At 55.3% G+C, this 23790-nt stretch overlaps 1 protein-coding gene across 6 annotated transcripts in view; it reads left to right on the top strand.

Moving 5' to 3' along the window:
• Window positions 1–23790, top strand: part of IQSEC1 (IQ motif and Sec7 domain ArfGEF 1) — a 359867-nt gene that overhangs the window by 267496 nt on the left and 68581 nt on the right. For 2 of the 6 annotated variants that reach the window (XM_069483982.1, XM_069483985.1), the window contains exon 1: window positions 23169–23482. The exons of 2 other annotated variants lie outside the window; for them this stretch is intronic. In XM_069483982.1, coding sequence (XP_069340083.1) covers window positions 23418–23482 — 65 coding nt within the window. In that variant the 5' untranslated portion in view covers window positions 23169–23417. Of the gene's footprint in view, window positions 1–4355; window positions 4486–23133; window positions 23483–23790 lie in introns of those variants that run through there. 2 more of the 6 variants (XM_069483987.1, XM_069483984.1) reach the window with 2 other exon arrangements.

The following is a 23790-nucleotide window of genomic DNA, read 5'->3' as shown; positions in this document are numbered from 1 at the left end:
CAGGAAGAACACAGCCACCCTTTGTTCTGGTAGTAAGCCCCCCGTCACTGCAGTGTGCAAGCTGGGCTGCATTCCCGCTGGTCAGGGAGGCTGTGAATCTGGCCTGGTCCCTTGTAATTAGCAGGTGGGAGTGGGGCTGCTCCTTCCAATCCAGAGGTGTTTCTTGCACGCAAGAGGCTGGGGGGAGGCCCATCCGTTGGTGAGGTCTGTGTGGACTGGGGTCCCACACACCTCCATAGCTCAGACCGAGCATTTATTACCACTGTGTGACACCACGCAAACATGCTTCTGGGAGCAGCATTTTCTGGTGCCCGCGCCTTCCCACCGGACCCTGCCTGGCCCTGTCTTGGTTCCTGTAGGAAGGTACCCCTCACGCCTCTTACCTTGCAAACTCCTTTTGTCCCTCTTATCCATGGCACCTCTTCTGCAGAGTCTGCTCTGGCTCCTCGTGTCTCCCCCTCAGGGATGCCATTATCCCCGCACAGCACAGTGGTGTGCAGGGGCACAGGTAGGGACTGCCTTTAGACCCCTGGGGAGACATCAGTCTTCCAGCCCCCCCCCCCCTCCGCCAGAGGACGTTCACTGGGGCTGCCATAGCAAGTGCCAGCTTGGGAAGGCAGGAAGCAGGCAGCCAGGTTCTTCGTGACTCTTCGAAGAACTGTGTATGTGGCTTTCTAATCCAGCAAGATTGCAATTCAAACCCAGCAAATACTTTTTAAAGCATCTGCTCCATGCCAGACCTGATCGCAAGGGCTCTCACATATATTATCCCATTTCATCTGCACAACCACAAACCCATCCGTTAACTTGTATGATAGTTCTCGAAGCTGAATGTTAAACGATGACGTCAGCCCCACAGGCCAGCAGGAACCATGTAGAATGCTGCACCTCCCGCCACCACGCCGGTCGTCCTTTCAGAGTTGCGGGTTGCCCTAGAGCCCCAGCGGTTTGCCAGCGTGTGTGCCCAGACACCCTGGGGAGGCATTCCTCTGGGAGGGGCACTCAGACTCACGTGCACACAGAGTCCAGGCTGACCCACATAAATCCCTGCCTGCCACATGTGACGGGGATGGAAAGCTCGCAGCGGAACCGGTGACCCCTGTACACACAGCTTGGGCCTTACGTGCTGCTTCTGCAGAAGGTACCGCAGCCCGTGTCAGCCCGTGTCTCGTCCTGTCCGGTTGCGGTTACACAATCTCCTCCTCCAGACTGTGAACGCCCTGAGGGCAGAATGGTGGCTGAGGCACCACCTTGTCCCTAGTGCCAGCGGCTAACTGAAGTTTCTGTTGTGCTCAGTGGGCTGAATCTAAACAAGAAGTGAGTCGCCTTAGAAGGAAGTGAGTTCCTCTCGCTGAAGTGAGGCTGTGCAGAGGGTTCCTGGATTTCAGTTAGTTTAGATGCCCTGGAGGGCCATTTTAGTGACAAGACTCCCAGAGCCAATGATTTATTTTTTATTTTTTAGATTTCTGAGGACTTGGTGGGAAGCTATCAGGATGCTAATACAGGTTTGCAACATATGCTAAGTGCCAGGGTGTTTGGATGAAGCCAGGCGCCTAGGGGTCTTATGGGAACACTTCATTATTCAGCTGGGCCAGATGCTGAACTAGGACCAGGTTTGGGGCTTATCCTAGTGGCCGAGGGTTTGGTCTAAAACCGGGAAGGAAATTGAGTGTCTTATGGCTAATCCGTAAGCAGCAGCTGGGATCACTGCCATGCTAGCTGGGGAGGCCTGGAGGTCAGGGAGCTGGACTCCGTGTCACTTCATACCCGTCCCTTCCCGTGCCTGAGCCGAAGCTTGCCCACCTTTATGATGGGGGACCTGATCCCTGATCCCTACCTAGGCTTCCTCACTGGGGCCTTAGAGTTTGGAAGAGACCGGAAAGCACTTCAAAGTCGTAACTGGCACCTAAAAGGTTGTAGGTAGGTGGGGACAAGAGGGGCTGATAAGCCCAGGAGCAGGCCACCCTGTCCCTGGGGGACTGCAGAGGCACCGATAGGGTGGTGGCTCTCTGTGCCTCCATCTCAGTGATCATGGGGGCACTTGGGGCAGCTGGGCTCGGTTCAAATGCCAGCTCTCAGCTTCCTAGGTTCACGTGCAACTTTAGATAACTCACTAGACCTCTCTGAGCCTCAGTTTTCTCCTCTTTAAAATGGAGTGATGATAGTACTAACCTCCTAAGGCAGTTGCAGTTATGAAGATAATTCTGTGAAAGCGTGTCAATGTCATAAAGTTATTTTTCATTTTCTCCTTTGGGGATATCACAAAAGCCACCAAGGATTTCTAGGACCTCAAAGTCCAAATAGAAATATCCGCTCCATTCATTTACTCATTCAACAAATATTTATGGAGCACCTGCTGTTTGGCAGGTTTTGTTTTTTGGTACTGGGGTTACCCCTGGAGCAAAAGAGATGAAGCCCTGCCCTCCAGGAGCATTTGTTCTAGTGGCAGAAGAGCCACAATATATAAATAAGCAATGAAGAAAAGAATTTCAGAGAATGCCAAAAAGAACCACAATAAATAAATAGGCAAATGAAGAAAAGAATTTCAGAGTACTAAATGCTAAAAATAGCTAGTCTGCTCCAGTTGGTGTTCAATGTGATTTGCAGTGGAAGAAGAAAGGAGAGGCCTGGTTTGGGCTCCACAACATGTAGGTTATAGTTTTGGCTCTGCTGGCTTCTAATTTGCTGTGCCACTTTGGGCAAGTTCCTTCCTGTCTCTGATCCTCAGTTCTTGTCTGTGAAATGAGAGAGCAGGATGAGCCCTTCCAGCTCAGATACCACTGCCTAGTGGCTATGCAGTCACAGCTTGGGGTCCATGCCTGTCGCCACCTCTACCACACATACCATTCTGTGTTAAATATGATGTAACCTGTCACAGAGAAAGGTGGAAAGAACATACCTGCACAGCTTAAGGAAAAATAAGAAGAACATGACGGTGACCACTTTGCGGGTCAAGAGAGTGAACATTGCCAGAAGCTCCCATGTGGGCCCCTCCCGCCGTCTGCTCCTGGGGCTTCTCACCAGCCTGGTTTTGTGATAATGTCCTGGTTGCTCTTCCTGTCATACCACCTGTGGAACGACCCCACAAGGTAATTTTGCTGTTCTTATTTTTGAGCTGCCTATAGATAGACTTAGGCTGTTGGTGTTTGTTTGGGTCTGGCGTCTTGCACTCGAAGTTGTGGCTGTGAGGTTCATCTCTGCTATGAGCAGCTGTAGTTTGTTCTTTTTAGTGAACAGGTCGCAGCGCACTTATTCAGTCTCCTGTGCGTGGGCCGTACGGCTTGTTTCCAGTGTGGAGCTGCTCCTGAACCCGTGTCCCAGCGTACATGGCGTGGACTGCTCTTGGAATGTGCCTCAGTGGACAGTGCGCACACAGCTCCCTCCACAAAACAATGTGGTGGTCGTGCCCTCCCGCCCCCCGGGCACTAGACATTGTCAGTCTCTGTAGCTTTTACTCACCTGGTGGGTGTGTAATGGTTTCTCGCTGTGGTTTTGGTTCTCTTTTTCCCCTTAGATCCTACTTATATGTCATCTCTCTGTGGTTTTAATTTGCATTTCCCTGACGACAGATGAGGTTGGGCATTTGTTACTTGTCTACTGGCCATTCAGATGTCCTCTGTGGTAAAGGGCCTGCGCAGGCCTCTTGCTGATCCCGGGCTGGCTTTTTATTCTCCTACTGGTTGGAGGATTCCCGGCGTGTTCCAGATTCTAATCCTCCAGCGGTTGTACGTGCCGTAAACATCTCCCTTTCTGTGGCTTGCCTTTTTCACCATGTATGGAGTCCTGGGGATACACTTCTTAATTTCAGAGTTCTTAATTTAAGTGGTCTGTCTTTTACTTCACTATTAACATTGTGTGTGTTTTAAGAAATTCATTCTTGCCCCGTCGCCATGAAGATTCTCCTGCATTCGCCTTTCATCCTCTGGGTCCTCAGTCCACCTGGAATTGATTCTCATCAGTGGTGTGAAGTAAGGGTCCCATTTCTCTCTCTGTCTCCCTGTCACACACACCTCCACATGCACGCACATGCACGGTGGCACACAGCCCCTTGCCCAGGTGGCCCGGCCGCATTTGGGGAGAGCCTTCCTTCCCCCCATCTGCACTGCCCCCCAGCAGGTGTCCGCACCTTTCCTGGGGTGGGGCAGGCAGGAGCCGAGGGCTGCAGGCGCTGGCCTGGAGGACCCTGCAGGAGTGGGCGATCACAGGCGGCCGGAGGGCGTGGCGGACAGCCTCCCCGCCCCCACGCGGGCCAGCTGCTCCTGCCAAACAGGTCTGTGGGGCTGCGGCCGTCACGTGTCTGGCTGGCGCTGACTCGGGCTCCGACAGATTAAGCAGGGGCTCAGGGTTTATGACCCGCACCGGCCGCTGCACAGGCTGGGGGAGGGCAGGGGAGCTCATCTGCGTGGGCAGCAGAGGAGGCCCAAGAGGCCAGCCAGGCTGTGGCTTTTTGCGGCAGGAGGCCCCCACCCAGGGCACTGGACCAAGGTAAGGGAAGGGTGGGATGGCCCCTGGCCTAGCTCTGGGTACCTCTATCTAGAAAATAAAATGTCCCCTCCTAGGCTCTCTGTGTGGGTCTCTTGGGGCAGCCGAGAGCTGGAAAGTGCCACAGAGGCCTGTCGCCTGCAGTGAGCACCTGCCAGGTCTCAGGCCCCTGTGGGAGCTCCCACGTGCTCACAGGCACCCTGCGCGCCTGGCTCCCAAGGGACTGTGCGTCCCCTTCAGGTCTGCCCACTGGGCGTGGCGGGTCCCTGCCAGCCTCCAGTCTGCCCCCCGGACCTTGGTGCCTTTCCGCAGACAGTGGCCAGGGCCTGCTCTGGCGGGACTCAGCCAGCTGAGGACACAGCCTTCCAGCTCCTGGATTCATCCGGCAGCCAGAGGGGAAGGGAACGGGTGTTCACTAACACCTTCTGTGGGCCGGGCACCTCTCCCCGGGTCATCCTTACTCCTGCCTTGCAGGGTCGGGAAGATTCGCCCATTTTGAGATGAGGAAACAGACTCAGGGGCTGTGGCTTGCCCAGGGTCTGGCCAGGGTCTAGGAAGTTGCAGGCTCTGCTCCTGGCCACCCGGGACTGCCCTCGGTTGTCTGATGGGTGCATTCCCTACCAGCTGTCGCTGCCTGAGGCTCCAGAGAGCACCAGGCTCCTGGAGGAAAAGTCAGGGCAAGGGGCAAGAGCCAGAGCCTCTGGTCCCAGCTCAGCCTGGGACACAGCCACACACAGCCTTCCCTGTGCCATGCAGCCAGCCTGGGCTACCGGGTGTGACTTGGGCTCGGGGGTCTGGCCTGCTGTGACCTTGCTCTGTTTGCTCATTGGTACCGTGGAGGATGACAATAATGGCACCTACCTTATCACGTCTCTCTGAGGCTGACGTGAGCTGCCGAAGAAAGGGCTTCAAAATGTGGCCCGGCAGCCCACGAGCACTCAGTAAACCTTAGCTTTGTGTTTACGGGGAAGGTCAATATCTGAGGTCCCTTCGTCTTCTGAAGTTCTGAGCTCCTGTTTCTTTCCTTTCTTCCTGGACCTTTTATGTATGTGTTCACGTCTATGAGTTTAACATTTGCTTAGGAAATACAGACCCAGGCTAAAAATGTTCAACGTTTATGAAAGAGCATACACGTATGAAAGTATAAAAGACTGCCTGCGTCCCCCTCCCTCTCCCAGAGGCCTGCTGGAGAAGCGTTTTTGGGGTATCTGGTCAGAAACATTCAGGCTACCTATATGATTTATCACCCCTGACTCCAGACGTACTTTAAAGAAAACGCCGGTGGCTTACTCCACCCCGTGCTATGACTTCCCTCTGGTCCTTTGTGTCCACCCACTCTGGACTGGGGAACCCGAGCTGCCGCCTCCCTCCAGAAGGCACGCATATTTGTGGACGCTGGCACCGGATTGTCCTCGTCAGCAGGACTCGAGGAAGGCTACAGCCTGGCACTGCGCAAACAGGAGAATTGTTAAGCAGCAAAGAACGGTCCCTCTGTGCCCAGTGAAGACCCAAGTTAGAGACCAGCTCCCCCCATCCCCCAGCAGATCTGGGTCTGGAGGGAGGGTGGAGCCTGGGGCTCTGGTTCCGGTCCAGCTTGGCTGCCAGCTGGCCATTGGATGACCTTGAGCCAGCCTGGCCTTCTGGGGCTCCTGACTCAGTGCAGGAGCCCAGGGCATGTGGCGACCTCAGCGAGATGGCCAAGGGTCTGTCCCCTTGAAGACGCGAGCAAATCACACCGTACCCAGCCCCTTTGGGCTAAAGCCTGTGATGTGGGGATGGGGTGATAGTTGCCTGACACATTTAATTGCTTAAAAATGTAACTGCTTTAAAAGCTTTTGTGGTGCACTGTGAGGCAGCTGAAGTTGTTGCTAAGTCCGGCTAGCATTTTCTCTCTGGGCCTTGTGACTTCTAGACCTATATGCAACTTACCTGTGTCCATGTAAATCTCCCAGAGGGCTGGGGGGTGGGGCTTTATCTTTCCCCAGGGTCTGAGAAACGAAGGCAGCAGGTGGCTACATGTTACCACAGATTCTCTATGCATGACTCTTAGGCCTTCCGGAAGGACTCCCTGCCCCCTAAAAAGACGAGCAGGATCCACTGTTGACCCAGCGAGGCAGAGCTCCAGGCACTCCCAGTATACAGATGTTTAGGTTGTGCACTGCACAAGGACAGCTGGCAAAGGGCTGCACTCTTGCCAAGCCATGGGCCTGAGGGGCTGTATCCATCAGAAGAGGGTGCCTTTTACAAATTCACATACAGAGGCCCCACATGCAAATGGTGGAACCAGCCTCGAGCATGTTAACTAGCAAAGGAGAGTGCCTGGGCATGGTGTCTGCCCTGCATCTACCTGTGGTTTTCCTGCGCTCAGTCTTCTACAGTGTCCCTCCGGGGACTCCACTGGTAACCCCAAGGGAACGGGAACTCCAGACACTCTCTCCAGTCTGTGTGAGCAGCTTGAGTTAGACCCAGCCTGGTGAATCCTAGAGGGAACCAGACCACATGCCTGGCCTTGGGGGCTGCAGAGCAGCTTGGCGCAGGGCAGACCTGGGTCCACATCTCAGCCCGAGCTTTTTCTGGCTGTCTAGCCCTGGTCAGGACGCCTCTGTGCGGACCCACCGTTTCATCATGTGTTACTCTCTCTCCCTGCCCCAGATTTCCAGTATGAAAGATTCCTGTCTCTGTGCCGGCCCCTGGAGGAGTGAGTGCTGTATTTGTGAAGGAAGGCATGTTGATTTTGGGACCGGGACTCACGCAATTCATTTCATCCAAAATACTTCTTGAGCACCCAGTGGTGTGGGCACCTAGGTACTGTGCTGGGGTGGGGATAGCTGGTGAGTCTGACGGCCTCGTCCTCATCCTCCCGGAGCTGTCGAGTGAGGGAGAAGGAATGCTCCGGAAAGGCATCTTCCAGGCACTGGGAGGAGCAGCTCCGTGGAGAGGAGGAGCTCAGCCCAGGCTTCCCTGAAGGCGCTGAGGCCTGAAGGTGGAGCCGGCCAGGGGACGGGGCGGGTTGTAGGGTCTGCGGCTGGCTCAGCTGCCCCCTGCCCCCGGCTGCCTGGATGCTGGGGCATGGCTGGGTCCTGCTGCTCTGTCTCTGGGAAGGCCAGGCTGCAGTTCTCCAGCAGGCTGGCAGGTGGCCCCAGCCCCCAGCGGTGGCAGGTGGGCTGGACAGGCAGACACCAGCCCCGTGAGAGGCGGGCTTGGGACGGCTCTGGTCAGACCAGGGCTGGGCCGCGCTTCCCCTGCCCGAAGCCCGCGCCCAGGCTGCAGTTGTCACCGCCCCGCCTTTCATCCCCACTCAGGGCCCCTCCACCAGCTGTGCCCTGAGCTGCCTTTTTAATCCGATCTAAATTTGCCACCAAGCCCAACCTGGGGAAGTTGGGTGAAACCCCTCTTTGCCGGGAATGGGGTCTTGGGAGTACCCAGGTTCAGATCCGGGCTTTGCAACCTGAGCAGGCAAAATGCTGATCGTGAAGCCCCTGCCTACAGCTGATGTGTGTAAGGCCGGCAGGGAGCCCACGCCCAGTGCTAGTGCTCCGCGCTCTCTGTCCCACCCACAGCACCTGGACGGGCCGGGCAGGCAGCGCACGGTCAGGGCCTCCCTCTGCAGCCTCGGAACTGGGGGGACCTGGCCCGCCACCGCAGCACTGTCTTGCAAGCCGGGAACATCTGGACTAGTGACTTCTCAACAGGCCTGTCTGCCTAGGTGCCCGGCACATGGTGGGCACACAGGAAATGGGGCTGCTGCTGTTTTGTTTCTGTTATTTGTTCAAGTGCCCTGACGGGTGGACAACAGCCCCTGCCCGCAGGCAGGCAGCTTCTACCTGCCACTACCAGGGGCTGCAAACCAGGGTGCCAGGCAGGGGGCTGAGCCTCAGGGGCCAGGACTAGACAGGGGACCCCCAATCAGCTCTGCCTGTAGGACCCAGAGCATGCTCCTCTCTCTCCCTTTCTGGAGCAGGGGTTAGATGCAAATGCCCGCAGGGGCTGGGCAAATGCCATGGTGCTTGGGGTTGGTTGGGGCCAAGAACATGCTTTTCTTCGGTAGCAACGTTTCTCAAAGCATGGTCCAGGGAGTTGTGGGTTCAAACCATTTTAATAACAACAACAACAAGCTGTTGTTGGCCCTTTCACCCTCATTCTCTCACAAGTGTACAGTGGACTTTTCTGGAGGCGACATGACATGTTGGCTAATGGAATGGTGCTGGTATATTCTTGTGCTATAAAGATGTCTCAGATCTAATTTTTCAATATGGTAAATATTGATGGATGCAACCCCCATAAACAATTCGGGATCTTAAATAGTGTAAAGGGAGCCTGACATCAGAAAGTTTGAGAACCATTGGCCTATATTTGAAAAAAAGGAGCGTTTGGCAAATGCTAAAGGATAACTGACAGTGGGTTTCAACATGGGGAGCAAAAGGGAATAGTGGGGATTGTGGCAGAACGGTGTTTAAGCTGCTAGCAGGGCACAGCTGTGACTCAGGGCCAGTCCCCGGTGGCCAGGCAGGGATGTGTGCCCCGTGTGGCAGAGTGTCCAGCTTTCACAAGAAGCCCAGGTCAGACAGAACCCATCTGTGACGCAGAGCTGTCTGGGGACCGCCAGTTGTAGCTGGTGACCTGCAGTCTCAGTGTCCCCATCTGTGGAACAGGCACCAGGGGCCCCTCCCTGGGATGCCAGAAGGCAGGTGCTCAGGGTACAACTGGGGACAAGGACACCACTGGTCTGGAACGTGATCTCACTGGCTCCTAACCCATGGTGGGCTCCAGTCTCAAGTGAGGTTGCTGCCGAGGGAACAGATGGCTGGAGGTGGGTCCTGCCAGCGAGCTCTTCCGGCTCTGCTCTGTCAGCCTGGTGTTGGCACGTGTATGTGGAGAGAGATTCCACAGCCAACTCGATAATAGTACTCACATAATAGTTCTTTAACCATAAATAATAATAATTCTTTAATAGTGATTTTTTATTCTGGCTTTGTTTGTATTTCTGACATAATGTTTACTTATATGGTTTATAATTCAGAACATGCAAGAGGGTAGATGGTGAGAAGTTCCCCGTTTCCTACGTGGGCAGCGAAGGGAAAGGTGGGGTCTCCTGGTGGCCTCGTTCTCCTCCCCAGGGGCAGCCCGTGTGAGCAGCTTCTCGTGTCGCACTCGGCGGTTCGTGTGTGCCTAAGCCAGTGCACGTGAATAGCCGTTACCCCGTTCTGAAGCACAGCTGTGGCAACACCATGTGCACTGTCGGACGCCGGTGTAGCCAGCTTTACCTGCACTCGGCCCTGTGAGCGAGATGTTGTAATTATCCTCGTCTGTGGGAAGGAATCTGAGGTTCAGAGAGGTTCTGTGATTTTCCCAAGGCCACACAGTGAGGAAGTGGCAGAGCCAGGATTCAAACCCAGGTCTGGCTGGCTCCGGAACACTCTGTTCCTGAGTTTGACCCCACAAGCCTCGCCCCTCATGCTGGCCCCAGAGTGGCTGCTGTTGGCCTTGTTTGTTCATCGTCTGCTGAGGTGAGCTTCCACCCTGCGTTTCTCTGACGCTTTGGTTGCAGCTGACAGAAACCCACCTGAAAACTGCTTGGAGAGAGGGGAATTGCTTGGCTCTTCTCCCCGAAGTGTGGAGAAGACAGGGATGTGATTGGGCCCCCGGAATCCAGACACCATCGGGGCTTGCTTTCTCTGTCCCCATCTCTTGTCCCTGTTTCTCCACACATGTTGTCATTCTCCCAAACCAGCCTTGTGCATGAGGCCAGAGCACAGCCCCAGAAACTCACAGGTATTCATGGACCAGACTGCTTGGGTTCCCTGTTCAGCTTTGCCCCTTACCAGCTGTGTGACGTTGGGCAAGGGAATTAGCCTCTCTGTGCCGCCGCTGCCTCCTGTGTTAAATGGGGATGCTGGTGTCTGCTCCTTGGGGCTGCAGTGAGCGTAACCTGAGATGATACATGGTAAGCACTCAGAGGTACTAGCTTTTGTGACTCTCTTGGGCATAGTCTGAAGCCCTGCAGGGACGGTCCCTGGTAAGTGGTGCAAGGAAGCCATAAATTGCTCAGGGAGGGAGGAGTCTGAGCCACAGACACGTGCTGAGTGGGCTCAGCCCTCTCTGAGAGACAGCTCCTGGAACCTGGCTCCGGGCCAGTGCAGGTGGAGCCCCTGTGCCCACCCTCTGTGCCCCGGATGGAGCCCAGGCCCCCCGTTCCCCACCCCAGATTGAAGATGCAGGCATGAGGCAGCAGGCCCAGCAGACACCCCCGCCCTCTGTGTGACCTCGGGCAAGTCACTCCACTTTCCAGGCCTCGGTATCTTTAGCTCGAAGCAGGGGATGATGCCACCTTCCTTGCAGGATTGGCGTGGGGGCTGGCACGGACACCCATAGCTGCCTGTCCAGGCCGGGCACACGGCAGCCCTCAGAGCCTGCAGGTCCCTCCCCTCCTCCACTGTGGCCCTGGCACCTTGCACCCGGGCTAACGCACAAGAGGAGTCAACACGTGCTGAGTGAATAAGTGCCCTTTTCAGCCAGAGGCTGCGTCCCACAGTGGGGACTCCCTTGGTGTCAAATGCAGCTCCCACATGGTCTGGCGTGCAGTTGTGGATCCCGGGAAAGTGGTTGGTCTTCCTGAGCCTCTGCCTTTTCTGTCGGTGTGGACAGTGCCTTCCCTGTGGCCGGGAGGGTTGCAGATGCCCTGTGTAAGCCCCAGGGGAGCACCCAGCACAGAGTTGGTGCTGGAGAAATGGCAGCAACTGCCACTGCTGTTATGGTTCAGCCAACCGTCCCGTCTGTGGAATAGTCGCCAATGGAAGCCGAGCGGCAGAGACTAGAGCCCCTCGATTGCAAGCAACATTTAGCACGCTGGTTTCCTGGACTGCCCAGCAAAGATGGAAGCAGGCCCGGAACACAGTCTCTCTTGAAGGCAGGAAGCAGGTTCAGCTAGGATGGCTATGGTTGTCAGTCACACTGCTTCCTCCAGGAGGAGTGCCCACGTGGCCCTACCTGGGTCCCTGCAGGCAGGCCTGGCCCGTGGGAGGCTCACCAGGTCTGAACGCCCTAAGGACCAGAACGAGACCCACTGCAGCGGAGAACAGGAGGCCCCTTAGGAAGATAAAAGGGCCTGGAGGAAGTGAGGAACACAGCCGAGGTCCAAGCCCAGCCCCTTACCTGACCTTCCACGCATGTGCACAGTGGGGCATTAAAAGTAGAATTATCCTTAACCAGGGTGATAGTTACTGCGGACGTAGCTGGCACGTTGAACAAATTGTTGTGTGCTCATAATTACAAATTGTGTTCCTAGCACTCCAGGGGATTCCAAACCTTGATATCTTTGCTATTAACACATAAATTACAGTCATTTATGGAAATTGCTTGAGAAACCAAAATTGTCTGTGGATTGTCGCATAAGGGTGCTCCTTGTGGTTCGACTCCAGGAGCCCAGAGTGGTCTGGTCTGGGTCTCAGGGTTGAACTCTCTTAGTCCGTGGGGTCATGTCCTCTCACTAGCCAAGGCCAACTTGGCTCAGAGGCTCCTAGACATTTTCACCAGTGTGTCAGCCCACAGGGTGGATTCCCAGCTCTGCCTTGAGGTGAGCCATTTAACTCTCTCTGCCTCAGTTTCCTTATGGATGGTAACGGAGCCCACCTCAAGGGATGCTGGGAGGGTTGCACAAGGTAACGTACGTGCCGGGGGTGCTCCCTGGGGGTCTGAGCGCCTCTCCTCTCTGCACAACGCAGCAGGCACACAGTGGGGCAGCAGTCAAGGCTTGCTCCCAGGAAGAGGGGAGCAGCACGTCGAGGCCTCCCCCTGGCCTGCCTGGCACCAGGCAGCCCTCCCCAACCCAGGTGGCCACGGAGTCATTTCGTGTTTGCACAAAGTGGATTCCCAGATCCCTGTTCCCCACCAAGCAGAGTTTCAGGCAGCGTGAGACCCAGGCCACAGGTGGGACTTGGTGACGCACACATCTCGTGGAGCCCAGGAGAGCGTCACTCTCCTTGCAGTGCTTTCTCGGCCCTTCTGATGATATCCAGACAAAAGCACGGCTGCTGACACGTGTCTTTATCACCCCAGAAGTTTGACTGTATTTATTTATTGTACAGGGAGTGATAGAGTCACATGGTTCGGCAGTTAAAGATGTAAAAGGGGACATGATGAGCAGAGTCACTCCCTCCCCCAGCCCCAACCCCCTCCCCACAGGTGGCCACTGTCCAGAGATACCTTCCATCAGTGTGCATGTGTGTGTGTGTGTGTGTGTGTGTGTGTGTATGTATTCCCTCCTCCCTTTTTTTTTTTTTTAACCCAAATACAGCATTCTTCAGCTCAACTGTTTCCATTTAGCACTATTTCTCGTATCGCAGTCCCTGTCAGGACATAAAAGCATGCTTCTTCTGTTTCTATCATACGGGTTTTCCGTACGTGCTCATCTCTGGAGCCTGGAGCGCAGGGCTTCTGCTGATAACAGGATCTAAGCAGGAGTTTACCACAGTGCTTGTTTCTGTTGACTTATTTCCATGGGAAAATCCAACTTCTGCTCAGTGAGGCTGGCCTATCATTTATGGAGCAGGTGTAAAATTGCTTCACGAGAACGACGAGTGCCAAGGAACTGGTGTGCGGGCGCTGCGTGCCACTCCCACCCTCCACACGCTCCCACGAGCGGAAGCTCCTGCCCATTCTCACCCTTCCCCGTACTTCATGCCCCACAGAGATGCAGAACTATGATCGTGTTTTCCCAAGCTCACCAAGCCTTTGCCCATGCCGTTCCCTATACCCAGAGTGCGCCTCTCCTGATTGGCCACCCACTGAATTCCCCTTCATGCCACAAATCCCAAGACAGGCATCACTTCCTCCAGGAAGCCTTCCTGGAATGGCTGCTTCACCAGGTATTAATAGCAGTTGGCCCTGCCTCTCTGCCAGGTTGCTCCTCTTACTGCATTTAGTGGCTTTAGTGGCTTGCTGTAGTGCAAGGATTCTCAAACTGTGGCAGGTATCAGAATCATCTGGAGGGTGAGAATTTGCATTTCTAGTGACTCCCAGCTGAGGCTGCTGCTACTGCTGCTATTCCTAGGACCACACTTTGAGAACCACTGTTGGGATGCAAAGAACACAGGCTGAGTGTCCGCCTGCTGGGTTCTAATCCCAGGTTAGGGCAAATTACTTACCTTCTCGGGGCTTCAGGGTCTCTGAGAAACTGGAAAACAAGCCCCACCTTGTAGAATCATCGTCAGGATTACGTGACTCCGGTAGAAACGGGGCTGGCTCCAACTGTGAGTGGCCTCCACTCCCTTACCCAGCCACGCTTCCTGAGGGCAGGGCCCATGTGTTCAGCCCCTGAGACACCTAGTGAGTGCCTGGCACACAGGAGGTGGTGATGACGCCGGGGCAGTCACTGCGCACATTCAGGAACGCACACGTTCTCCATCACTGGCTCATTCCAATGACGACTCGCGTGGCACACACGTCCTGCCTCCGTTAATGCTGAATCAGTGGAGTTGGGTCAAGCTAACTGATTCAGACTTCAGTTGGTTGAAGTCTTCCTCCCACTGGGACAAAAGGAGGTGTTATTTAAATCAATAACATAAAGAAGATTGCAGAGAGGAATGTTTAACCCACTTAAGAGAAGCTGTTGTTTTGGGAGCGCTTAATGGCATCCATTTGCAAAACAGGCGACCCCAGCACTTACTACAGATGAACGTGTCTATTCATTACGGCAGAGGCCCTGCACTCCCTTGGTAGCGTTCTTTGGTGTGAACTCACTACTGAAGAATAAACAAGCTGCTTCCCTAACAGCTGCCCAGCGTGCAGACCCAGCCCCGCCACAGCATCTGAGCCGGTGAGCCAGTGAGGTCCAGGTGAGGTGTTCTGTAGGGCAAGTTCTTGCAGCATTCTCTCTGTATTTCCTTAGTTTCTCCACCTGCTTTAATATGCAGATGGGCCTCGGTATAAGTACAGCTGCTAGGAAGGATACCCAAGTTTGTCAGGCATGGCCATTCATTTTGCCCAAGGGATGCCTCCTTTTTATAAAGTCTTTAGCTAACATGCTCCTTTAAATACTGGGCTCTCCTAGCACACTGGAGATGAGAATCAGTGTTTTTGAAAAACAGTTTTTAGGCCCTTACAGAATCTCTCTGTGATGTAACGCGGGGTGAGGATGCGAGGCATTGGCTTGGGATGAATGAGACAAGGACGAGAATGAGGAGAGAGAAGGGGACTGGCCCAGCCCTCTGGTTGTCCTTGAACCAAAATGAGTCTGGCTCATTCGTGCAGCAGACATTTACTGAGCACCTACTGTAGCCCAGGATCCATCTGGATGCCGGGGATACAGTGACTAAGGAACAAAGTTACAGAGCTTCATTCTAGTGGAAGTGACAGACGGTAAACGAGCGATTAAGCCAGATGATTACAGACTGTGAGATGGGGCTTTAGAGGGACTGGATGAGAGAGAGAATGGGGATGTGCTTTACCCTGGGGGTGTCAGGGAAGGACCCCAGAAGAAAGTGACAGTGAGCAGCCCTCCGTTGTCATTGTCCATTAGAACGTATGTGCACTGCCTTGGAGCTCTTCGCGGATAGGGCTTTGTTTCCCTCCCAGGCTGTAGGCTGGAGTGGGGCTTGGAAGCTGCAGAACTTAATTCTTCCCTGTCCCAGGCTCCCGGGTGGGGCTCATAGCAAGGGGCCCTCTGCGTGTTGGTTCGGCCCGAGGATGTGCTTGTGGAGGGAGGAATGGAGAGAGGTGTGGGCGGCTGGCGGAGAGATGGGGGTATGGCAAGGACCACCTCCCCCGCGACTCCCCCTGGGTTTCCGGGGTGGCCTCAGGAGAGCTGGCAGAAGCCTAAGTCATTCCTGGGGACTGACCCCTGCTGCTCCCTTCCTGCTGTCCCCAGGAAGGCACACCTAGAAGGACAGCGGAGAAGACGGCATGGGGATGTATCAGTGGGGCCCTGGGAGCACGCTGAGTGTGGGCAGAGCACACAGCACAGGCCCAGCACTGGTATCTCACGTATGATTATTCATTTTATACGGGAGGAAACTGAGGTTCAAAGAGGTGCTGCCCAAGGCCACACAGCCAAGAGGGGGACAGAGCCAAGAGTCTGACTCCACAGGCTTTGGGGGGCAGGTGTGGGCTGCGTTTGTTATTCGCATATCAGCCAAGAGGGGAGACTGTCTCCTGCAGGGGTCTCTCGGAGCTGGACCTTGAAGGCACATGGAACAGTGATGTACGAATAGACCTGGGACTCAGACAGCCCTGGGTTCCGACCCTTCACTTATGAGCTCTTTGCCTTCAAGGAAATTCCTTCACCTTTCTGAGCCTCAGTTTTCTTTTCTGGACGAGAGGATGAGGACAGTAACAATAGTCCCTACCTTAGAGGGTCATTGTAAGGCTTGAATGAGATAACACATATGACGTATTTAGCACAGCACCTGTCAGTAGGCACCCTGAGTATGGCGGAGGAAGGGACCAGTAGAGGGTCTAGCTTCATGGTCAAGTTCATGGTTTGGGGGCCAAATGGACCTGGGCTCAAATCCCTGATTAGCCAGGCACTAGCTGTGTGTCCTTAGGTAAGTTACTCAACCTGTCTGAGTCTCAGTTTGTCTGTAAAATGGAGGGTTGTGGAGGATTAAATGTGGCCACTTCTGTCGAGTGCCTAGCCCAGGTCTGCGCCCCGAGAAGAGCCATGGCTGACGAGTGGGAACAGCCCCCAGGCTTGAGGAAGGGCCGAGGAGAGGCAGGGGTGTGGGAAAGGAGGCTCAGAAAGATCAAGCCACGTGCTCAAGATTCAAGATCACACACCAGTATGTGGGGGAGCTGGGATTTGATACCAGCAGATGCCCAAGCCGTGCGTGTCCCCACTGTGGGACGCAGCCTGTGGCTGGAAAGAGCACTTGTTCATTCCGCACACGCTGACTCCTCTTGTGCGTTAGCCCCGGTGCAGGGTGCCAGGGCCACAGTGGAGGAGGGGAGGGACCTGCAGGCTCTGAGGGCTGCCGTGTGCCCGGCCTGGACAGGCAGCTATGCGTGTCCGTGCCAAGCCTCATGCCAATCCTGCAAGGAAGGTGGCACTGCCCCCCCCCCTTGAGGCTGAAGACACTGAGGCCTGGGAAGTGGAGTGACTTGCCCGAGGTCACACAGAGGGCTGGGGTGTCTGCTGGGCCTGCTGCCTCCTGCCTGCGTCTTCAATCTGGGGTGGGGAACGGGGGGCCTGGGCTCCATCTGGGGCACAGAGGGTGGGCACAGGGGCTCCACCTGCACTGGCCCGGAGCCAGGTTCCAGGAGCTGTCCCTCAGGGAGGGCTGAGCCCACTCAGCACGTGTCTGTGGCTCAGACTCCTCCCTCCCTGAGGATCTCACTGTGGGCCACCTGCCAGGGAAAGAAGGTTGAGTCGGAGGGGCTGAAGTGGGGCACTTTTGGTTGTCTGCTGGGGCTGGCAGGGCACGTGGATGGGAACGGTGGTGAGCAGTGGGACTTGGGGGAGGGTCAGAGGAGGGCCCTTCCCTGATGGAGCAGCGGCTTAGCTAGATTTCTTCCTGAAGCCATCTGGCCCCTTGAGTCCTGCAGGAAGGCGGCAAATGGCCATTTCCCTTCCACTTGAAGAGAGACACATAGCTCAAGTAGCTGCCTTCAGAAGCCACAGGCCTATTCTCCACAGGCCTCGCCCCCTGGACTCTAGGACAAGCAGTCCAGCTCACCTGGGTGGCCCCGGCAGGGAGACTGGGAGCGATGGGGTCTACCCAGACCGGGGAGGGGTGCGGTGAGTGCATTCTGGTCCCGTGCTGGCACCTTCTTCACTTTGACCACACCCACTGTGTGGCAGGGGTGCAGTGGGCACCGAGGACCTGGACGCATGAAGCGCTCTGGAGATCCAGGCCAGGAGGGCTTCTCAGAGGAGGTGACAATTCCTGGCTGTTTTGTTCACCTAAAGAAAACCCTCCTCCGTCACTGAGTACCCATCACGAGCCAGGCTCCTCAGAGTTCCTGCAGAGCCACCCTGGACCTGCGCAGGGTTTCGTTTGTCCTCGCATCGGACTCTGTGTCCCTTCTTCAGGTTGTTACCGCGGTCCTTCCCCAAGGCTCTCACCCACGCTTCCTCACAGGCTGTGTTAGTCCCTTTGTCCACTGTTGGCATAATAAGAGGTGCACCGAACTTTTATCGTTTATTTAAAGGGTCCAGGAAATCAGAGCCTCCTGACAACCTCAAACCATGACAGTTCCCCTCATTTTGTGGCTTCTTTTGTCAAAGCAGTGGAGAAGGAGCTATGGAAAGGAAGACAGATGGCCGGTCCTTGGCTGTGCCCCAGGTCCCTTGCCTGAACAATGGGCAGGCAACACCAGGCCACAGTGACTCCTGCCGGCTCTAACGTTCTAGGACATGCTAACCCTAAGGCCGCTTTAATCTCACTGTCATGGCCTGGGTCTTGGCCAACTCAGGTACCACTGTGGTTGGGGTGAATTCCCCTGGTGCCGCGGTAGGTGTCCGGACCCAGGCCAGTCGCACAGATCAGTGGCAGTGTCTGGGCCCCACCACCAGGAGAGATGGAGAGCCATTGTCCCCACCCTTGAGTGCCCAGAGTCTAGTCGAGGGGTTCTTGTTCTGCCTGAGAGTTGGAGGTGCTAGCGGAGGCTTCACAGAGAAAGGAATATTCGCCCGGAGGCTGGCGAGTGGGGTAGGAGGTTCCCGGGAAGTGGGAACGGCATGAGCAAAGGCACCGGGATGAGGAGGGGCAGGTGCATCCTGGGCGTGGCCGTGTTGTGGGGAGTGGAGCGGGAGTGAGGCTTCGGGGCAAGCAGGTGCTGGGGTCCCACCGCGCTGTGCCTGGGCGGGTCCGTGCGGTGGGTGGGGGGGATCAGGGGAGCAGCCTCCTGCAGGCTGGCAAGCCCACACCACCTCAGCGTGGCCCCAGCCTCCCAAAGTAAGTTGCTTTGTTTAGGGAGACTTAGGGAAGTCCCAAATTTGCAAGCGGTTTCTGTGAAATGTGGTTGAAATTTTAAAATACTTTGGCGCTTGATAAGAACAGCTTTATTTATCTGGAAACATTTCTCTTCTGTGAGATTGACTGGCTACGCTGAGGTGTCGCTCGGCAGCGTTCTTTCTGTGTTCTGTGCGGCTGTCTGGCTTTTCACTGCCTCCAGCAGCCGTGTGAACAAGTTCCACTCCTGTGTTTGGGTTGGAACGATGGCCTTGAAACTCGCCCACTGCAGGCTGGGTGCTGTACGAGCCAAGTAAGTGCCCAGTGGTGCCAGCCTGGCAGTGTGGCCAGTGAGGCCTGAAGCCTGGAGCCAGTGTGTTTCTAGTACCTGGCCACACGGCCTGGGGCACGTCTCTTCATCTCTCTGTGCCTCTGTTTCCCTGTCTGTAAAATGAGACTCTGGGGTTAAGGGATGGTCACAGAGCCTCCTCCTGGACCCAGCGTTCTGGCCCATGGCATGGCACGGCATGTCAGAACGCTGAACAGTAACAGGGCCGTGACAACAGACACTGAGTGGGAAGCTCAAAATGGGCCCCGACATACCTCTGATGACTGTCATGGCTGTCGGTGAGACACATCCTGTTCAAACCTGGAGTGCCCAAAGAGGTGGCTGAAGTACCGCCTAGAATTTGAGGTCTTTTTGGACTAGCTCTGAGGGGCTTCAGAGCCTCCTAGATGTTAGAAGACCTCCAGTTCCTTGGATGACCATGTCTTTTATTGATTTCTTTATTTCACTGGCTTTATTTAAAGGTAATAAACACGTTTAAAAATTTGAAAACTCCTAAGAGGGCATAGAGGTAAAAAGTCCTCCATTCTCCTTCCTGCCCCCGTCCCAACTAAACCTTAAGCTTAGGGGGCAGAGGCTTGTCTCCAGGAATCTCTGGAACCCCCCCAGTTTCCCTACCCATAGGCAGCCACTTGTACCAATTTCTTGGGTCTCCTTTAAGAAATAGTCTATGATTATACAATCCCATGTAAACATACTAGTGTTCTATAGATTTTATTGTAAATGCATGTCACATTTTTTCTGGACTTTCTGTCTCAATGTTGTGTCTCAGATGTTTTCCTATAAGTATGTACGATGCTGATGCCATCTTTTTAACATGGGACACTGTGGCGCGCTGTAACACAGTCTACTTAAGCAGCCCCCATTGAGGGGCCTTGTGTGTTTCCTCCCCCGACTTCTCCTATTTCAAACAACTACTGTCCTAGGGCGTTCGTGTCTGTGCACGCGGGCAGAGAGGTTTATTTGGCTCACGGTTCTGCAGACTGTAAAAGAAGCAGGGCGTCGGCATCTGCTTTTGGTGGGGGCCTCAGGCTGCCTGCACTCGTGGTGGAAGGCAAAGGGGAAGGGAAGGGGCCGGCATTCAGAGATCACATGGCAAGAGTGTGGAAGCAAGAGAGAGAGGAGGGAGCTGCCAGGCTCTTTTCAACGACCAGTTTTGTGGGAACTAACAGCGAGAACTCACTCCTGTCAGAAGGGCACCACACCATTCATGAGATCTGCTCCCACAACCCAAACACCTCCCACCAGGCCCCCCTCCAATACTGGGCATCCCATTTCAACATGAGATTTGGCAGGGCCAAACCAACCATATTTAAACCATAGCAGCATGTAGGAAGAGAGCTAACTTAGACTAGGGGCCGGTCAGGTGTGGCTTTCTGGGAGAAGTGTCATCAAAAGCTGAAACCCAAGGTCCTAGCTTTGAAGCAGACACAGTGGGGAGTTTGGGGAACAGAAAGCGGCTTAGTATTGCCAGGGGTGTGGATGCACACAGGGAGCATGAGGAGAGGGAAGGCTGGAGCGATGGCCCAGAACCAGGCCACACAGGCCTTGAGGCCGGCTGTGTGGAAGGGCTGGGCTTCTTTTGGACAGCTTGGGGGAAGGCTGCAAAGGCTGGGCTTTAGTAGGGTGCCACTTGTCTGTCAAAGGAGAGCAGGGAGGCTGTGGAAAGACGGGAAGCTGTTGGTAGCCAGGGAGATGGAGACGAAGTCAGGCTGTAGCATGTGAAATGGGCCAAGGCAAGCAGCTCAAGACTAAAACCCAGGACCATATAGTGTAACTAAATGTTTCCATGACTTTTGGGGCTCCTACTCATCCCTCAAGGCCCAACTCAAAATGTCCCCTCATCATTAGAGTGCCTCCTGGGGCAGAATTACAGGCTCTTTCCTCCACTGTTATAACACCATACTGGGAGATACCTGTCACAGCAATGTTTCCCCATTGAGGGGAAGATAGGGATAGAGTAAGCACTAATTAATGCTTGCTAAATTAAATTAAATAGCACAGTGAATTAACTGGGCTAGAGGTAGCTGATGAGCCACATTTTACAGTAAAGAAACTGAGACTCAGAGGCTAAGCAATTTGCCCAAATAGTACATGAAAGGATTCTGCCAAGTCTAGGCATTTCAGCAGAAAAAATGGCCTTCTCTGTCTCTCTAGGCTGGAACTTTTCTCGCTCCTGCTCTCAGTTCCCTAAATTATTAATCTGTGAGGCAGTTAACTGCGCAGGAGCAAGAGGCACACTTTTCAGGAAGATAAAACAAAACAAGAGAATCAAGAGTCATTTGCGGGTGCGGTGGCTCACGCCTGTAATCCTAGCACTCTGGGAGGCCGAGGCAGGCGGATCATTTGAGCTCAGGAGTTCAAGACCAAGCTGAGCAAGAGCGAGACCCTGTCTCTGCTAAAAAAATAGAAAAAAATTAGCCGGGCATGGTGGCGCTTGCCTGTAGTCCCAGCTACTCAGGAGGCTGAGGCAGGAGGATCGCTTGAGCCCAGGAGTTTGAGGTTGCTGTGAGCTAGGCTGACGCCACGGCACTCTAGCCCGTGCAACAGAGTACAGACTCTGTTTCAAAAAAGAAAAAAAAGTCATTTGGTTTCCAAGGACTCCACCGTCTGGTATTCCAAATGCTAACTGGGAAATTCAAGTCCCTTCTTCTAAATCCCAGCCGGAACGATGTCGCCAGGACCATCCTGGCGGGCATGAGGGCCCTGGCCTGGAGAAGTGCCTGGAATTCTTGGACAATCTGGATCATGAGGCCGTTGGAGCCTGTGTCTGGAGTGCTGCAGCAGCTGGGCTGGGAGAATTCTCCTGGCTTCATTACGGCCTATTTTTAGAGGGCAGTTCCGACTGGGGTGGAAGTTTTCTGCAGCCCCCGACCCCACAACTGGTCTTTTTCAATCCTGTCCCTTCCCAACTTCTTGCCCCCTCAAGGAAGACAGATGTCAGATGTGGCCATAGTCTTTGAGCAGTGCAGCCCAGTGGTCTTCTCCTTCCAGAATACTCTGTGTATACTGTTATCCATCTTTTTGATTACAGCCTTCCTAGTGAGTGTGAGTGAAGAGGTATCTCATTGTGCTCTTGATTTACATTTCCCTAACGATTAGTGATGCTGAGAGCATCTTCTCACGTCTTTATTGACATTTGTGTGTCTTCTTTGGAGAAATGTCTACTCAAATCCCTTGCCTATTTTTAATTTGGGCTATTTGCCTTTTTATTGTAAGAGTTCTTTATATAGTATGGATACTAGACCCTTATCAGATAATATGGTTTGCAAATATTTCTTCCCATTCTGTGTCTTTATTTATTTTTAATGTAGCAAACATGGCAAGCTGAGGGGAGGAATGTGGAGATGGGCTGTGAGAGGGGAATTGGATTCCTGCTCAGACTCTTGCCAGGGAACCCAGGTGCTCTAAACGGGCTCCAGGTACTGCCCTTCCCTTGCCGAAAGCTGGGCCAGCCCAGCCCGCTTCCCTCACTGACCCCCTCCAAATGAAAGATTCAAAAGGGCATAAGAGGATGCCCCAGCATTAGTGGCTTCCTGCCGCTTCCTGACTCCCGCAGACCTGCCAGCTGCCTTGCCCTCAAGAGATGGATCTGCAGGTGGGCAGCCCAGGACAGGTGGGGTTTTGGTTGTATCTTTATGTGCTTGCTGTCTGCCAAGCACATCTGGGCATTCCACAAGCCTGGGTGCTGAGCACTGCACCTGCCTTCATGGAGCCAAGGACAGATCATAAACAAGTAAACATGCAAATAGAGAACAAGCCTGGAGAGCTTGCAGTAGGGAAGCCTGGGAGAGGGCAGGACAGGCTCTCTGAGTTAACTCGATTAAGCTGAGCCTCAGTTTACTTATTGGTAAAATGGAACCAGGAGTAAGTCCACCTAGTTCACAATGTTGCCTTGAAGACCAAATATCGGTAAAGAGCTCTAAAACGCTAATTAATGTTACTTTACACCTGCCACGGGTGCCTGAAAGGTCTCTGGGTGGGAGGAAGGCAGAGAGTTGGGTGGGAAAAGCAACTTTCCATCAGATCCTCCCCCAAAAGCCCCCAAAAGGATGGCCCCAGCCTCAGGATGGGGCCCATTCCCTTTTCCAGAATCCCATGGTCTGGTCTTTGAAGCAAAAGTCAAGAGAGGCGGAGGTTGGCGCCGTCAGCAGAGTAGGCTCTGGTTGGGTGGTTTGGCACTTTGTATTTATTTGTGCGCCCACCTTGGGGAGGGAGACATGGCTATTGGGAGGCGCGCAGAGTCCTCCTTCCAGAAAGGGGGCTTCACGCTCTGGGACCGGGAGGCCTCAGCCCGGGACTCCAACCCCGCGCTCGCCCCCGCGGCTCCGCGCGGCCACGCCTCTTGCGCTCTGTCACCCACGCGACTCTGCGCAGCCCCGCCCCCGAGCCTCCAGGCCCCGCCCCTGCCCCGCCCCCTCCGGGCCACATTCCTCCGGGCCGGCGTCGCGCTGCGCCAGGCGGGCGGGCGGCGGCGGAGGAGCGGGCTGGGCAGGCCTGGGGTCGGACTCGGGCCGGGAGCGGCGGGAGCCGGCGGACTCCGAGCGGGGAGACCCGACGTGGTCGCGTGGGGCGGGGGGGCGTCGGGTCTTCGGGAGCCGGGTGTTGGCCCCGGGATCCGGCGGCCGCCGGCGGGAGTCGGCGGCGCTCGGCTGGGCCTGGGTCCCGGGCGCCCGGCTCCGTCGGCTGCCGCTGCGGCCGCCATGTGGTGCCTGCACTGCAACTCGGAGAGGACCCAGTCCCTGCTGGAGCTGGAGCTCGACAGCGGGTAAGGGGCCCGGGCGGGGCGAGGCCGGGGTGGGCGCGGCGGGAGGGGCGGCGCGAGACGGGCCAGCCGAGCCCGGGCGGGGCGCGGCCGGGGTGCGGGGGGCGCGCCGCGAGCGAGCCGGGGCGCCGCGGGTTGTGGTGACTGCGGGGCGTGTGAGCGTCGGGACGCGCCCGAGGGAGGCTGCGGGAAGGGGCGTGCGAGAGCGCGGTCCGTTAGTTAGGACGCGGCGCTCGGTGTGAGCGAGAGGAGGGCGCCTGCGGGGCCGGGGAGGCTGCATTAGTGTGGGCCTGGGTGGGGGACCTGGCGGG

The sequence above is a fragment of the Eulemur rufifrons genome, chromosome 10 (assembly GCF_041146395.1).
Source record: "Eulemur rufifrons isolate Redbay chromosome 10, OSU_ERuf_1, whole genome shotgun sequence".
Lineage (NCBI taxonomy): Eukaryota > Metazoa > Chordata > Mammalia > Primates > Lemuridae > Eulemur > Eulemur rufifrons.
This window is presented reverse-complemented; position numbering and strand designations above follow the sequence as displayed.